The sequence below is a fragment of the Stegostoma tigrinum genome, chromosome 43 (assembly GCF_030684315.1).
Source record: "Stegostoma tigrinum isolate sSteTig4 chromosome 43, sSteTig4.hap1, whole genome shotgun sequence".
In the NCBI taxonomy this organism is placed as follows: domain Eukaryota; kingdom Metazoa; phylum Chordata; class Chondrichthyes; order Orectolobiformes; family Stegostomatidae; genus Stegostoma; species Stegostoma tigrinum.
In genome coordinates, this window is record NC_081396.1 from 14,025,843 (window position 1) to 14,043,663 (window position 17,821).

At 47.3% G+C, this 17,821-nt stretch overlaps 1 protein-coding gene across 1 annotated transcript in view; it reads left to right on the plus strand.

Annotated features, from left to right (window-relative positions):
• Positions 1-17,821, plus strand: part of LOC132206754 (uncharacterized) — a 173,658-nt gene that overhangs the window by 80,060 nt on the left and 75,777 nt on the right. The window contains exons 4-5 of the mRNA XM_059641707.1: positions 1,510-1,569; positions 7,671-7,783. Coding sequence (XP_059497690.1) covers positions 1,510-1,569; positions 7,671-7,783 — 173 coding nt within the window. The remainder of the gene's footprint in view (positions 1-1,509; positions 1,570-7,670; positions 7,784-17,821) is intronic.

Sequence of the window (17,821 nt, forward strand, 5' to 3'; positions counted from 1 at the left end):
AATAGTCGGATACGTCCAGGAAAGGAACTGGGAGAGTAAAGGCCAGTTATATTCCATTTTGGGTGAAATTTATAATCGACAAGCCTGGAAAGCCCTGGATCTTGAGGAATGTTCAGGACATGTTTACGACCAGTGCGAAGGAAGCAAATGAATGGATGACTAGTGGCGTATAAAAACCAAGTGTGAAGAAACGGTGGTGGCCAATATTGGAGAGAATATCAAGATATTCCACAGGTACATGAAGCAGGAGGATAACCAGGGAAAGAGTAGCTCCAATTAGAAACCGGGGTGTACACGGGGTGAGGGAGCAATCTGTGTTCAGAACTGAAGGGCATTGATACAGTAGACAAGTCCCTCCCGTCTGCTCTCCCTTCAAGGAGGAGCATTCACGTCTATAAAGCAGGAAGATGCAGTGTGAAATTGAAATTTTGGGATGGTTTAGAAGTGAACAAATCCCCACGCCCAGATGAGTTGTTTCCAAGACTGCTGTGGGAGAAGAGAAAGAAAATCTCTTCAGAGATAGTAGCAACTGCAGATGCTGGAGAATCTGAGGTAACGAGGTGTCGAGCTGGATGAGCGCAGCAGGCCAAGCAGCATCGCAGGAGCAGAAAAGCTGACGTTTCGGGCCGAGACCCTTCTCCTTCTGTGTGTTCATCCTGCTGTGTTCATCCAGCTCCACACTTTGTTATCTTGGATTCTCCAGCATCTGCAGCTCCCATTATCTCCGATATAAATGGACAGAGATGCCAGGGTTGGCTTGTCAGTAAGAAATGAGGTCGCGCTGAAGGAACCACAGCTCTTGTGCTTGTTTATTAATGACTTGGAGGAAAGAGGTGCATGTGCTGTGGCTAAATTTGTAGATGACTCAAAACTATTCAGAAAGACAAGGCATGGCACAGAAACAGAGATTTACCAGGATGTTACTTGGATCGGAATGTATTAGCTATAAGAAGGGTTTGGTGGAAATGTTGTGTCATGATAAATGTAATGAGATCAACCATGATCTCACCGAATGGTGGAGGAAATTCAATGGGCCAAATGACTTATTTTGTGAGTCTTCTTGTTTGACAATGCATTCATAAAGGTGTTTTTTTTTCTCTCTTGGATAAGATGTGAAAATGAAATGTGTACCCTTCCTTTTCATCTGGGAATAAATAATTGTTCTGAACGATTTCCATTGACTAATAGCAATCTGACAAGTATCACAATGTAAAGAGATTTTTAGCTTCTTTTTAATTGTAAAGGTATTCTTTGGAATTAATTTGGCATATATTATTTGCATCTCAGGAAGTATGTTCATCACTGCATCTCAAAAAGTGCTCTGTTGTATGACAACAGCTTTTTAAAGATCACTTCAGTGGTTGTGATTTTGAGTTGCCATAACACACATTAAATTACACTGTTGGCCAATCTGTCCATGATTATTTCATTATCTTAGGTTTCAAACAGACAAGGAAATATTGGTGATGCAATGAAGTGTTTGATTCTCAAATATAATTGTTGTTATAGTTTCCACTTGGAAGAAAGATTCACATCAAATTGACTGGTCAAGGAAATGGGACACTGACTGTGAGTACTTTGAATGTTCGAGTTATTCCTAAAATGAAAGTTATGACCTTGATTTCTCTTTCATGCAGATATGAAGAGACTCATTTAAAATATCCTCTAGGTTAGTGGTTCAGGCATAAAAGTGTAAATGTATATTTATGTATATACATGTACATGCGTCATCTGAAAAGAAAATGACGAGAAATCACTTGTTGCAAGGTGAGAATGAGTTATCCAGATAGTAAGAACTGCCAGTGTTGGTGTCTGAGATAACACATTGTGGAGCTGGAGAAACACAGCAGGGCAGGCAGCATCAGAGGCTCAAGAAAGATGAGGTTTTGGGTCAGGACCCTTCCTGAGAAATGGAGGGTGGAAGGGAGCTCAGAAACAAGGAGCGTGGAGGGGGAGGAGGTGCTGGGTAAGGTAGGTGGGATGGTGATAAGTGAGTACTATGCAGATTGGAACAGATTTTCCCCAGCGTGCATTGAATACGAATTCCACATCACTGTCAAAATCTTAGTGACTGTTAACATTGATGTTTTTAGTCTGTCTTGTTTCAGTAATTGCATGACAGTTTGAATGGTTCTTTGAGAGTGAGGAACCTATGGACTCTCACACACCAAGATGGAATTTAGTTTGAAGAGTGACTTCAAAATAGTTGCTTGCTTTTAAAATCTTGACCGTTTTGCTGCCCTGTTGAACGAATTTAGCTTCATACTGCTTCAATAGGAATTAGTGTTTAACAGGAACTTATTTGTGAAACTTACAGTTCCGCAAGTTTTAGCATAAACTGGTGCAGCCTTTCGGTGCTTGCAAAAAGGCTCACCTCTCCGTTAATACCAAAGGAAAATTGGAGTTTGAAAGTAAGTTCACCCGGTGTCAGGGAATGAAATGTTAATGTTGACTCAAATATAATTTTAAAAAAAGTAATATATTTGTGAAACACTAAACTCCAATTAAAATTTGGATTTGCCAGTTTTACAGATGGTTGGATATTGGATTCATTTTAAATGAGGGTGAAGATCACTTTAAATCCAGCATATTTGTGAAGAAAAGAAATAGCATGTCAAATAAAATTAACTGCATGACTCTGCATAACCCTGTATATAGAATTTCATTCCGAACTATGAGACAGTTATGACCCCATACTACCTCAGTGCTCATGGCAAGAGTAAGACTCCTGTTTGACGTGCTGTGCACTGCATGGAATGGCGGCGACATCAGATTCATTGATGATTGAGAATCAAAAGAATATGACAATAAGATTTAAAATCAAAATCTCATTGACCACTTCAAGGAATGTATTACAGGAAGAGGGGGAAAGCATGTATGACTAATAGAAGGTGGTGGCACAGATCAAATAGACCTGTGTGCTAAAACTTATCACAAATTTCACATTGAATGGAACAGTTTAAACAGGCTGGAGGAAGCAGACATGCCAGCTCAAACTTTTTGAATTTGTGCATTCTGTTCGTAAACATCAGCAAAATTGTGGGAAACATGTTTATTCTTTCTCTTTTATTGCACAGAACCATACGATGAGACTGTTTTGATGAGGAATTTAAAGATTATGTGTCCCATCCGTTTGACTCTCAGTTTGGTACCATAGGTTGGTACGATCTTCGTTCGAGAAGGAAAAGGGATGTTCCAGATACAGAAAATAGTCAAACCATTTACTACAAAGTCCGTTTCTGGTTAGTATTAATTAATGCAGTTAACATTTTTAGCTCGACATGATTGCACAATGGAGTCAACAAGAAAATTTGATCTGATATTCCACATAAATTTTAAGTGGATATTAAAGCAGCTCATTTCTTTTTCACGCTGTCTGCTGCTTTTAAGAATGGTTGTCTTATTGTCGAAATGTTTAGCTTTGACTCCATGGCTTCTTCCATTAGCTCACATTGAAACACATGTTTCTTCAGCCAAAAATGCACGGTTACCCGGTGTAGCTTGACCAACCTTTCCCTGTGGTCGTTCCCCTGAAATCCCCTGCGGTCGCTCCCCTGAAAAATAAGTATACTGTTTTGGGTACTGTTCCGGGGGACGACTTATCAGGGGTACGCAGTAGGGTGCAGGTCTCTGGCACAGAGTCTGTCACTCTTGCACAGAAGGGAAGCGGGGATAGGAAGAGAGTGATAGTCATTGGGGAATCACTCATTAGTTAGAGGGACTGATAGAAGATTTGCCGGGAACGAAAGAGACTGACGATTGGTGTGTTGCCTACCAGGTGCCAGGGTCCGTGATGTCTCGGATCATGTGTTTAGGGTCCTGAGGGGAGAGGTTGACCAGCCCCAAGTCGTGGTCCACGTAGGCACCAACGATGTAGGTAGAAAGAGTGATAGGGATGTCAGGCAGGATTTGAGGGAGCTAGGGTGGAAGCTGAGAGCTAGAACAAACAGCGTGGTCGTCACTGGTTTGTCACCCGTACCACGTGTAGGCGAGGCAAAGAACAGGGAGAGATTTCAGCTGAACACGTGGCTGCAGGGATGGTGCAGGTGGGAGGGCTTCAGGTACATGGACAATTGGGGCTCGTTCTGGGGAAGGTGGGACCTGTACAAACAGGACGGTCTCCACTTGAACCAGAGGGGCACGAATATCCTGGGTGGGAAATTGGCTAGTGCCATTTGGGTGGATTTAAACGAGCTCAGAAGGGGGATGGGAAACTGAGGTGTAGTCCTAGTACACACGAGGATGAGCGTAGGGAGGACATGGTCAGGACCTCACTGTCACAGAAGTGTGCTGGCAGACAGCAAGCTGGATTGAAGTGTGACGACTTTAATGCCGGGAGTATCCGGAATAATGTAGGTGAGCTTGCAGCTTGGATAGGTACCTGGGACTTCGATGTTGTGGCCATTTCGTAGGCATGGATAGAGCAGGGTCAGGAATGGATGTTGCTGGTTCCATGGTTCAGATCTTTCAATAAGGTCAGGGAAGGTGGTAAAAGAGGGGGAGGTGTGGCTTTGTTGGTCAAGGACAGCATAACGGCGGATGAAAGAACCTTTGAGGACTCGTCTACTGCGGTTGTATGGGCTGAGGTTGCCAAGGAAGGTTTGTCGACTGAGTCAGTGTGGGTGGAAGTTCGGAACAGCAAGGCAGCAGTCACCTCACTGGAGGTTTTCTACGGACCCCAAATAGCAGTTGGGAGATCGAAGAACTCATTGGCCGGCAGATTGTTGAAAAGTGCAAACGTAGCAGGGTTGTTGTTATGGGTAACTTCAACTTTTCCAATATAGATCGAAACCTCCTTCGTGCAGATGGTTTGGATGGAGCCGTTTTTGTCAGGTGTGTTCAGGAGGGTTTCCTTACTCAGTATGTGGACAGGCCGACGAGGCGGGAGGCCATTTTGGATTTGGTGCTCGGCGATGAGCCAGGACAGGTGTCAGATCTCGTGGTGGGAGAGCACTTTGGCGACACTGACCACAACAGCCTCACATTTACCATAGCCGTGGAAAGGGAAAGGAGCAGTTACCAGGGCAAGATATTTAACTGGGGTAAAGGAAACTATGACGCTATCAGACAGGAGTTGGGAAGTACAGATTGGGAGCAATTGTTCCACAGAAAGGGCACAGCAGACATGTGGAGGCTGTTCAAGGAGCAGTTGTTGCGAGTGATGTATAAATTTGTTCCTCTGAGACAGGTAAGAAGGGGTAAGATTAAGGAGCCTTGGATGACTGGTGCAGAGGTGCTTCTTGTCAAAAAGAACAAGGCAGCGTACGTAAGGTGGAGGAAGTGAGGGTCTAGCACAGCTTTAGAGTATTACAGGCTTGCTCGGAAGGAGCTCAAAAGATATTGCCTGCAGAATTGTTACCTGTTACAACCTTTGCGTCCACGCTTGCTCATTCAATGGTGTCAAGATGCCAGCAGTGAGTGTACCTTCTCCATCCCGTAATGCCGTCAGCTCACACAAGACATGGTCCTTACTTAAAATCTTCTGATCAACCAAAGTTCAATGTTTTGGACATTTTAGTTATCTGTCATGAAACGAAAACTGATTCTGACTGGCATGACCTGCAGTGCAAATGAATATAATCTGCGAAACGAGATTCCTTATGGGCTTGCATCCACTACAGATAATTGCTTTTCAAAGACGTTGCATACGTGCATTTTTTTCTCCTGTCACCTTAAATTTTTTTTTGTTTATGCATGTTGTGTGGGTTTCCAGTCAGGCCCATAAACACAGGTTGATGCAGTCACTGTTATAACACGTATTGAAGGAGAATTTGTGATCTTTGGAGTTTCATTCCAGTGTCGAAGGAGCGCACCATCAAGCCACTTCAGATGTCTTCTGGTGACTATATTGTTGCAAGTTTTCAAGTGTTACCGGTCGTCACATAAAATATGGCCTTTTTGTTGTTGCACTATTCATCTTAACTGCACCTTATCTAGTATTTAGGCTTGGAAACAATTTTAATTATTTTTGATTTACTTATTCAAAATCATTTATGATTGTTGTCATGATATCTACAATAGGTTATTTTGGTTGGACATACAGGATTGGATCTGTCTTTCCCCAACTATGAATGGAAATAAAGTATGCGCTTATAAAACCCCTTCTGGGCAAGGTAGTTGCTCAGTGGTTAGAGCTGCTCATGCACTGGGGAGCCAATTGAGATTCCAGCCTTGGGTAACTATCTGTGTGGAATTGACACGTCCTCCCCGCGTCTGCGAGGGGCTTCTGCCAGGTGCTGCAGTTTCCTCCCATTGTTCAAAGATGTGCAGGTCCTTCATATGTGATTTGTGAAGCATTTCTTAAATGTTTCAATCCTGCCAGCATCCAGTGCCTTGGACAAAATAACTGGAGATGAATAAAAGATACTGAGCCTTTTGACACCATTTCCTGCTGGGTTTTCATCAATCCTGCTTAATATCGGTGACAACTTCCATGACCTTTTTTGATGCTATGTCTGAATTGACAGTCTAGTTCCAAATATTTGTTGTGCAGTATTTCAAGGTCTCTGTTACAGCATACCCATGAATGTCCACTTCAAAAGATACTTTCATATCATAGAATCCCGACAGTGTGGAAACAAGCCCCTTTTGACCCAACAAGTCCACAGCCACCCTCCAAAGAGCATCTCACCCTGACCCATCCCTCGACCCTTTCCTCAGTGACCCTGCATTTCCCATGACTAACACACCTAATCTACACATCCCTGAACACAATGGGCAAGTTTGGCATGGCCCATACACTGAGCCTGCACATCTTTGGACTGTGGGAGGAAACCAGAGCACCCAGCAGGAACCCATGCAGGCATGGGCAGAATGTACAAACTCCGCACAGAAGATCGCCCAACGGTGGGATCGAACCTGGGTCCCTGGCGCTGTGAGTCAGCAGTGCTAACCACTGAGCCACCGTGCTGCCCTTGGAGTTAGACAGAGCTTGCTTGTTCCTGGGTGGCCTCAAACTGCCAACCTCCACTTAGTGGCAAAAGTGCTGACCAACTGCACTCATCTTCACTGGTTTTTGCTTTGTATCATTGAATTCAATCCTTCAAACTCTATGATAAATATTTAAATTTCCATTGATATGTGAGCGTTGTTTTTAGTACGCAGTATTGGTTTATTATGTTTTATTGCGAAATAATGAATATTGTATGTATATGCAAATGGGCAAGTTGGTAACGATGCAGTCCGCAGACCTGGAGGATAATAACACTGTCCTTCAATCGCCCACGATGCCCTCTGCAAATTGGTAGAAAACAGAAATTTCTATAAAATTCATCTCCTCCTGTCAGTCGATCAAAATTAATTCAGGATTTTGTGCAGGCCAATAAGCGTAAGATTACGTGAGCCGAAACAAAACTACTGGCTCATATTAGTTCAGAAAAGTGAAAGGGCAACAATAGAGGTAGTAGGAGCTGCAGATGCTGGAGAATCTGAGATGAGAAGGTGTATAGCTGGATGAACACAGCAGGCCAAGCAGTATCATCCGGCTCTACACCTTGTTATCTCAGATTCTCCAGCGACAATTTTCTGAAGTAGGGTCTCGTCCCGAAACATCAGCTTTCTTGCTCCTCTGATGCTGCTTGACCTGCTGTGTTCATCCAGCTCTCCAACTTGGGCAACAGTAGAGTATGTTTTAAGTCACTAGATATGTTACTTGGGTTTGTCTTCCTTAGGGTGGAGTTAGTGGAACCGAAAAAGATGTCTCCCTCACAGCGTTTGTGACAAAAGAATTGCATCGTTCCTTGGCGGCCTTTCAACAGAAGAATATTCAGAGATTTCCCGAGTGGTAAGAATGTAACTTCTTTTACTTCTCTTTATCTCACTTTTTCCAACAATTGGAAAATAGATTTTAGAAATAACGTCGAGCTGATGAAGTGTGAAAAGAAGAATAATTCCAAGCAGTGGTGGGAGTTGGTCAGTGAGGTGGGAGGAGTGGATAGGTGGGAGAGAAGGCGGACAGGTCATGGAGGCGGGGATGAGGGGAGGAACTAGTCTTGGGATGAGGCTGGCGGGTGGGGAGATTTTGAGGGTGGCCAAGTCCATATTGAGGCTATTGAGTTGGAAGCTCCCGAGGCGGAATATGAGATGCTGCTCCTCCAGTTTCTGGGTGGTCTGGTTGTGACACTGGAAGAGGCCCAGGATGGACATGTCGTTCAGGGAGTGGGAGGGGGAGTTGAAGTGATGCAATGATTTGGATATGAAAATAGGTGTGGTTAGTAAGTTTCCCAATGATTGAAGGTGTAGTAGCCAGCCAAGAAGGTCACCTCAGAATACAATGGGACATTGACAAGGGCCAATGAACTGAGGAGTGGCAGATTGAGTTGAGGTTAGATAAATGTGAGGTGCTACATTTTGGAAAGGCAAATCAGGGCAGCACGTATACACTGAAGGTTGTGGGGAGAGTTGCTTAATAAAGAGACACTGGAGTGCAGTTTCGTAGTTGCATCAAAGTACAGCCACCGGTAGAAAGGATATGATGGAGACATTTGGTGTGCTCGCCTTTATCGGTCAGTGCATTGAGGATAGGAGTTGTGAGATCACTTCGCAGCCATATAGGACATTGATTCAGCTGCTTTTGGAATACTGCAATCGATTTTGGTCTCCTTGCGAGAGGAAGGATGTCGGCGCAACATTGAGGGCCGAAGGGCCTGTTCTGCGCTGTATTGTTGTATGTTGTAAACTTGAAAGCGTTCAGAGAAGATCTACAAGGATGTTACGAGCATCGGAGTTTGGAGATATACCGTGGGCTTGAACAGGCAGCTCTTTGTTGGAACTTTGGAGTTCAGGGCTGACCATATAGAAGTTTATACAATTACGAGGGACGTGGATAGAGCGAACAGCCAAGATCTTTTCCCCGGGTTGCTGGAATCCATAACTGGAGGGAATAGGTTAAAAATGAGAGAGGGAAGATTTAAAATGGACCGGATTTTTTTCATAGTGGTGCATGTATGGAATGAGCTGCCAGAGGAAGTGGTGGAGGCTTGTACGTTTAAAAGGCATGTGGATGGGTATATGAATAAGACGGGTTGAGAGGAATATGGGCCAAATGCTGGCAAATGGGACTAAATTAATTTAGGATATCTGGTCAACATAGACAAATTGTGCCAAAGGATCTGTTTCCCGACTGTACATCTCTCTGATTCTAAGTGTCTTTTTTCTGAACCACGTGGCCCATAATTAGAAAAACTTGAATCAGGATTTGGGAATGTGACAATTCTAATTGGATCTGTTTGATGAAATTAACTCTGTAGGTAATGGTGGTTGAATTATGATTTGTCAAATTTGAGTTTATTGCAGCATCTTATAGAATAGAGGAAACACATGTAATCAAAATTGAAAATCAAAACTTGGTAAAATTTTGCATTGGAAATACATGACCAGCCATTGGAGGAGATTCATGACCATTGCATTCAAGTGAGAACAACAAATGGGATGCAGTGACTCAGTGAAATGGGATGCAGTGACTCAGTGAAATGGGATGCAGTGACTCAGTGAAATGGGATGTCGTGACTGAGAGAAAAGGGATGCAGTGACTGAGGGTAATAGGATGCAGTGACTGATGGAAATTGGATGCAGTGACTGATGGAAATTGGATGCAGTGACTGATGGAAATAGTGTGCTGTGACTGACGGAAATGGGATGCAGTGACTGAGGGTAATGGGTTGCAGTGGCTGAGTGAAATGGAAGGCCGTGTCTCTGTGAATTGGGATGCGCTGAGTGTGGGGAATGGGCTGCAGTGACTGAGTGAAATGGGATGCGGTGACTGATGGAAATGGGATGCAGTGACTGAGTGAAATGGGATGCAGTGACTGAGGGAATGCAGATCAAGTGACTGTTGGAAATGTGATGCTGTGACTGAGTGAATGGGTTGCAGTGGGTGAGGGGAATGGGATGCCGAGACTGAGTGAACTGGGATGCCGTGACTCAGTGTAATGGGATGCAGTGTCTGAGTGAAATGGGATGCAGTGACTGATGGAAATAGGATGCAGTGACTGAAGGAAATAGTGTGCTGTGTCTGATGGAAATGGGATGCAGTGACAGAGGGAATGGGGATGCAGTGACTGTTGGAAATGTGATGCAGTGACTGAGGGTAATGGGATGCATTGACTTCTGGAAATGGGATGCAGTGACTGAGGACAATGGAACGCAGTGATTGAGGGAAATGGGACGCTCTCAGTGAGTGTAATGTGAAGCATTGAATGAGTGAAATGAGATGCAGTGACTGTGTGAACTGGGATGCAGTGGCCGAGTGAAATGGGATGCAGTGGCCGAGTGAAATGGGATGCAGTGGCCGAGTGAAATGGGACGCAGTGGCCGAGTGAAATGGGACGCAGTGGCCGAGTGAAATGGGACGCAGTGACCGAGTGAAATGGGAAGCAGTGACCGAGTGAAATGGGAAGCGGTGACCGAGTGAAATGGGAAGCAGTGACCGAGTGAAATTGGAAGCAGTGACTGCGTGAAATGGGAAGCAGTGACTGCGTGAAATGGGAAGCCGTGCCTGAGTGAAATGGGATGCAGTGCCTGAGGGACATGGGATGCAGTGCCTGAGGGACATGGGATGCAGTGCCTGAGGGACATGGGATGCTGTGCCTGAGGGACATGGGATGCTGTGCCTGAGGGACATGGGATGCTGTGCCTGAGGGACATGGGATGCAGTGCCTGAGGGACATGGGATGCAGTGCCTGAGGGACATGGGATGCAGTGCCTGAGGGACATGGGATGCAGTGACTGAGGGACATGGGATGCAGTGACTGTGGGACGTGAGATGCAGTGACTGTGGGAAATGAGATGCAGTGACTGATGGAAATGGGATGCAGTGTCTGAGGGAAAGGAGATGCAGTGACTGAGGGAAATGGGTTGCAGTGACTGACGGAAATCGGATGCAGTGACAGGGAAAGGAGATGCAGCGACTGTGGATGTGGGATGCTGTGACTGAAGGAAATGGAAAGGATTGGCTGATGGAAATGGGATGCAGTGACTGAGTGAAATGGCATGCAGTGACTGAGTGAAACGTGGTGCAGTGGCTGAGTGAAACGTGGTGCAGTGGCTGAGTGAAATGGGATGCAGTGGCTGAGTGAAATGGGATGCAGTGGCTGAGTGAAATGGGATGCAGTGGCTGAGTGGAATGGGATGCAGTGGCTGAGTGGAATGGGATGCAGTGGCTGAGTGGAATGGGATGCAGTGCCTCAGTGGAATGGGATGCAGTGCCTCAGTGGAATGGGATGCAGTGCCTCAGTGGAATGGGATGCAGTGACTGAGGGAAATGGGATGCAGTGGCTGAGGGAAACGGGATGCAGTGGCTGTGTGAAATGGGATGCAGTGGCTGAATGGAATGGGATGCAGTGCCAGAGTGAAATGGGATGCAGTGCCAGAGTGAAATGGGATGCAGTGGCTGAATGGAATGGGACGCAGGGACTGAGAGAAATGGGATACTGTTACTGAGGGGAATGAGATGCAGTGACTGAGGGAAATGGAATTCAGTCACTGCGTGAAATGGGATGCAGTGACTGAGGGAAAGGAAGTGCAGTGCCTGTGGAAACGGGATGCTGCGACTGAGGGTAATGGGGATGCAGTGACTGTGGGAAATGGGATAGTGTTTCTGAGGGTAATGGGGTGCAGTGACTGAGTGAAATGGGGTGCAGTGACTGAGTGAAATGGGATGCAGTGACTGAGGGAAACGAAGTGCAGTGCCTGTGGAAACGGGATGCTGCGGCTGAGGGTCATGGGTATGCAGTGACTGTGGGAAATGGGATGCAGTGACTGTGGGAAATGGGATAGTGTTTCTGAGGGTAATGGGGTGCAGTGACTGCGTGAAATTGGAAGCAGTGACTGCGTGAAATGGGAAGCAGTGACTGCGTGAAATGGGAAGCAGTGACTGCGTGAAATGGGATGCCGTGCCTGAGGGACATGGGATGCAGTGCCTGAGGGACATGGGATGCAGTGCCTGAGGGACATGGGATGCAGTGCCTGAGGGACATGGGATGCAGTGCCTGAGGGACATGGGATGCAGTGCCTGAGGGACATGGGATGCAGTGCCTGAGGGACATGGGATGCAGTGCCTGAGGGACATGGGATGCAGTGACTGAGGGACATGGGATGCAGTGACTGAGGGACATGGGATGCAGTGACTGATGGAAATGGGATGCAGTGTCTGAGGGAAAGGAGATGCAGTCACTGAGGGAAATGGGTTGCAGTGACTGACGGAAATCGGATGCAGTGACAGGGAAAGGAGATGCAGCGACTGTGGATGTGGGATGCTGTGACTGAAGGAAATGGAAAGGATTGGCTGATGGAAATGGGATGCAGTGACTGAGTGAAATGGCATGCAGTGACTGAGTGAAACGGGGTGCAGTGGCTGAGTGAAACGGGATGCAGTGGCTGAGTGAAATGGGATGCAGTGGCTGAGTGAAATGGGATGCAGTGGCTGAGTGAAATGGGATGCAGTGGCTGAGTGAAATGGGATGCAGTGGCTGAGTGAAATGGGATGCAGTGGCTGAGTGGAATGGGATGCAGTGCCTCAGTGGAATGGGATGCAGTGCCTCAGTGGAATGGGATGCAGTGCCTCAGTGGAATGGGATGCAGTGACTGAGGGAAAGGTGATTTAGTGACTGTGGGAAATGGGATGCAGGGTCTGAGGGAAAGGAGATGCAGTGACTGAGGGAAATGGGTTGCAGTGTCTGATGGAAATGGGAGGCAGCGACTGAGTGAAATGGGATGCAGTGGCTGAGGGAAATGGGATGCAGTGGCTGAGGGAAATGGGATGCAGTGGCTGTGTGAAATGGGATGCAGTGGCTGAATGGAATGGGATGCAGTGCCAGAGTGAAATGGGATGCAGTGCCAGAGTGAAATGGGATGCAGTGGCTGAATGGAATGGGACGCAGGGACTGAGAGAAATGGGATACTGTTACTGAGGGGAATGAGATGCAGTGACTGAGGGAAATGGAATTCAGTCACTGCGTGAAATGGGATGCAGTGACTGAGGGAAAGGAAGTGCAGTGCCTGTGGAAACGGGATGCTGCGACTGAGGGTAATGGGGATGCAGTGACTGTGGGAAATGGTATAGTGTTTCTGAGGGTAATGGGGTGCAGTGACTGAGTGAAATGGGATGCAGTGACTGAGGGAAACGAAGTGCAGTGCCTGTGGAAACGGGATGCTGCGGCTGAGGGTCATGGGTATGCAGTGACTGTGGGAAATGGGATGCAGTGACTGGGAAATGGGATAGTGTTTCTGAGGGTAATGGGACGCAGTGACTGAGTGAAATGGGACGCAGTGACTGAGTGAAATGGGACGCAGTGACTGATGGAAATGGGATACAGTGACTGAGTGGAATGTGACGCATTGACTGAGGGAAAGGTGATTCAGTGACTGTGGGAAATGGGACGCGGTGACGGAGTGAAAGAGGACACATTGACGGAGTGAAATGGGATGCAGTGTCTGAGTGAAATGGGATGCAGTGTCTGAGTGAAATGGGATGCAGTGTCTGAGTGAAATGGGATGCTGTGGCTGAGTGAAATGGGATGCTGTGGCTGAGTGAAATGGGACGCAGTGACTGATGGAAATGGGATACAGTGACTGAGTGGAATGGGATACAATGACTGAGTGTAATGGGATGCAGTGAATGAGTGAAATGGGATGCAGTGAATGAGTGAAATGGGATGCAGTGACTGTGGGAAATGGGATGCAGTGACTGTGGGAAATGGGATGCAGTATCTGAGGGAAACGGGATGCAGTGACTGAGTGAAATGGGATGCAGTGGCTGAATGGAATGGGACGCAGGGACTGAGAGAAATGGGATACTGTTACTGAGGGGAATGAGATGCAGTGACTGAGGGAAATGGAATTCAGTGAGTGGAATGGGATACAATGGCTGAGTGTAATGGGATGCAGTGACTGTGGGAAATGGGATGCAGTGACTGTGGGAAATGGGATGCAGTGACTGTTGGAAATGGGATGCAGTGACTGAGTGAAATGGGATGCAGTGACTGATGGAAATGGGATGCAGTGTCTGATGGAAAGAAGATGCAGTGACTGAGGTAAATGGGTTGCAGTGACTGACGGAAATCGGATGCAGTGACAGCGAAAGGAGATGCAGTGACTGTGCATGTGGGATGCTGTGAGTGAGGGAAATGGAAAGCATTGGCTGAGTGAAATGGGATGCAGTGGCTGAGTGAAATGGGATGCAGTGGCTGAGTGAAATGGGATGCAGTGGCTGAGTGAAATGGGATGCAGTGGCTGAGTGAAATGGGATGCAGTGACTGAGTGAAATGGGATGCAGTGACTGAGTGAAATGGGATGCAGTGCCTGTGGGAAATGGGATGCAGTGACTGAGTGTAATGGAATGCAGTCACTGTGGGAAATGGGATGCAGTGACTGTGGGAAATGGGATGCAGTGACTGTGGGAAATGGGATGCAGTGACTGATGGAAATGGGATGCAGTGACTGTGGGAAATGGGATGCCGTGACTAGGGGAATTCGATGCAGTGACTGAGGGGAATGGGATGCAGTGGCTGAGTGTAATGGAATGCAGTCACTGTGGGAAATGGGATGCAGTGACTGTGGGAAATGGGATGCAGTGACTGTGGGAAATGGGATGCAGTGACTGATGGAAATGGGATGCAGTGACTGTGGGAAATGGGATGCCGTGACTAGGGGAATTCGATGCAGTGACTGAGGGGAATGGGATGCAGTGGCTGAGTGAAATGTGATGCAGTGACTGAGTGAAATGTGATGCAGTGACTGAGTGAAATGTGATGCAGTGACTGAGTGAAATGTGATGCAGTGACTGAGTGGAATGTGATGCAGTGACTGAGGGGAATGGGATGCAGTGACTGGAAACGGGATGCAGTGACTGTTAAATGGGCCGCAGTGCCTGAGTGAAATGGGATGCAATGACTGATGGAAATTAGATGCAGTGTCTGTTTGAAATGGGATCCTGCGACTGAAGTTAATGGGATGCAGTGAGTCTTAAATGGGATGCAGTGACTGAGTGAAATGGGATGCAGTGACTGAGGAAAGGAGATGCACTGACTGTGAGAAAAGGGGTGCTGTGACTGAGGGAAATGGGATTCAGTGACTGATGGAAATGGGATTCAGTGACTGATGGAAATGGGATCCAGTGACTCAGGGAAATGCGCTGCAGTTACTGAGTGAAATGCGCTGCAGTTACTGAGTGAAATGCGCTGCAGTTACTGAGTGAAATGCGCTGCAGTTACTGAGTGAAATGCGCTGCAGTTACTGAGTGAAATGCGCTGCAGTTACTGTGTGAAATGGGATGCTGTGTCTGAGCGTAATGGGATGCAGTGACTGAGACAAATTGGATGCAGAGACTGAGACAAATGGGATGCAGTGACCGATGTAAATGGGTGCAGTGACTGATGGAAATGGGATGCTTTGACTCAGGGAAAGGAGATGCAGTGACTGTGGAAATGGGATGCAGTGACTGAGTGAAATGGGATGCAGTGACTGAGTGAAATGGGATGCAGTGAGTCAGTGAAATGTGATGCATTGATGGAGGGAAAGCAGATTCAGTGACTGTGGGAAATGGCATGCTGTGACTGTGGGAAATGGCATGCTGTGACTGAGGGGAATGGCATGCTGTGACTGAGGGGAATGGCATGCTGTGACTGAGGGGAATGGGATGCAGTGACTGATGGAAATGGGATGCAGTGACTGTGGGAAATGGGATGCAGTGACTAGGGTAATGGGATGCAGTGACTGAGGGTAATGGGATGCAGTGACTGAGTGGAATGGGATGCAGTGACTGAGTGAAATGAGCTGCAGTGGCTGTGTGAAATGGGATGCCGTGCCTGAGTGAAACGGGATGCAGTGCCTGAGTGAAACGGGATGCAGTGCCTGAGGGAAATGGGATGCAGTGACTGATGGAAACGGGATGCAGTGACTGATGGAAACGGGATGCAGTGGCTGAGTGAAATGGGATGCAGTGACTGAGTGAAATGGGATGCAGTGGCTGAGTGGAATGGGACGCAGGGACTGAGAGAAATGGGATACTGTTACTGAGGGGAATGAGATGCAGTGACTGAGGGAAATGGAATTCAGTGACTGAGTGGAATGGGATACAATGATTGAGTGAAATGGGATGCAGTGACTGATGGAAATGGGATGCCGTGTCTGAGGGAAAAGAGATGCAGTGACTGAGGGAAATGGGTTGCAGTGACTGACGGAAATCGGATGCAATGACAGGGAAAGGAGATGCAGTGACTCTGGATGTGGGATGTTGTGACTGAGGGAAATGGAAAGCATTGGCTGAGTGAAATGGGATGCAGTGGCTGAGTGAAATGGGATGCAGTGGCTGAGTGAAATGGGATGCAGTGGCTGAGTGAAATGGGATGCAGTGGCTGAGTGAAATGGGATGCAGTGGCTGAGGGAAATGGGATGCAGTGGCTGAGGGAAATGGGATGCCGTGTCTGAGGGAAAAGAGATGCAGTGACTGAGGGAAAAGAGATGCAGTGACTGACGGAAATGGGTTGCAGTGACTGACGGAAATGGGTTGCAGTGACTGACGGAAATGGGTTGCAGTGACTGACGGAAATCGGATGCAATGACAGGGAAAGGAGATGCAGTGACTCTGGATGTGGGATGTTGTGACTGAGGGAAATGGAAAGCATTGGCTGAGTGAAATGGGATGCAGTGGCTGCGTGAAATGGGATGCAGTGGCTGCGTGAAATGGGATGCAGTGGCTGAGGGAAATGGGATGCAGTGGCTGAGTGAAATGGGATGCAGTGGCTGAGTGAAATGGGATGCAGTGGCTGAGTGAAATGGGATGCAGTGGCTGAGTGAAATGGGATGCAGTGGCTGAGGGAAATGGGATGCAGTGGCTGAGGGAAATGGGATGCAGTGGCTGAGGGAAATGGGATGCAGTGGCTGAGGGAAATGGGATGCAGTGGCTGAGGGAATGGAAATGCAGTGACAGTGTGAAATGGCATGCTGTGACTGAGGGGAATGGCATGCTGTGACTGAGGGGAATGGCATGCTGTGACTGAGGGGAATGGGATGCAGTGACTGAGGGAAATGGGATGTAGTGACTAGGGTAATTCGATGCAGTGACTGAGGGTAATGGGATGCAGTGACTGATGGTAATGAGATGCAGTGCCTGAGTGAAATGAGCTGCAGTGCCTGAGTGAAATGAGCTGCAGTGCCTGAGTGAAATGAGCTGCAGTGCCTGAGTGAAATGGGATGCAGTGCCTGAGTGAAATGGGATGCAGTGCCTGAGTGAAATGGGATGCAGTGCCTGAGTGAAATGGGATGCAGTGCCTGAGTGAAATGGGATGCAGTGACTGATGGAAATGGGATGCAGTGACTGAGGGAAAAGAGATGCAGTGACTGAGGGAAATGGGTTGCAGTGACTGACGGAAATCGGATGCAATGACAGGGAAAGGAGATGCAGTGACTCTGGATGTGGGGTGTTGTGACTGAGGGAAATGGGATGCAGTGGCTGAGTGAAATGGGATGCAGTGGCTGAGTGAAATGGGATGCAGTGGCTGAGTGAAATGGGATGCAGTGGCTGAGTGAAATGGGATGCAGTGGCTGAGGGAAATGGGATGCAGTGGCTGAGGGAAATGGGATGCAGTGGCTGAGGGAAATGGGATGCAGTGCCTGAGGGAAATGGGATGCAGTGCCTGAGGGAAATGGGATGCAGTGACAGGGAAAGGAGATGCAGTGACTCTGGATGTGGGATGCTGTGACTGAGTGAAATGGGATGCAGTGATTGAGGGAAACGGGATGCAGTGACAGAGGGAAACGGGATGCAGTGACTGATGGAAATGGGATGCAGTGTCTGAGGGAAAGGAAATGCAGTGACTGAGGG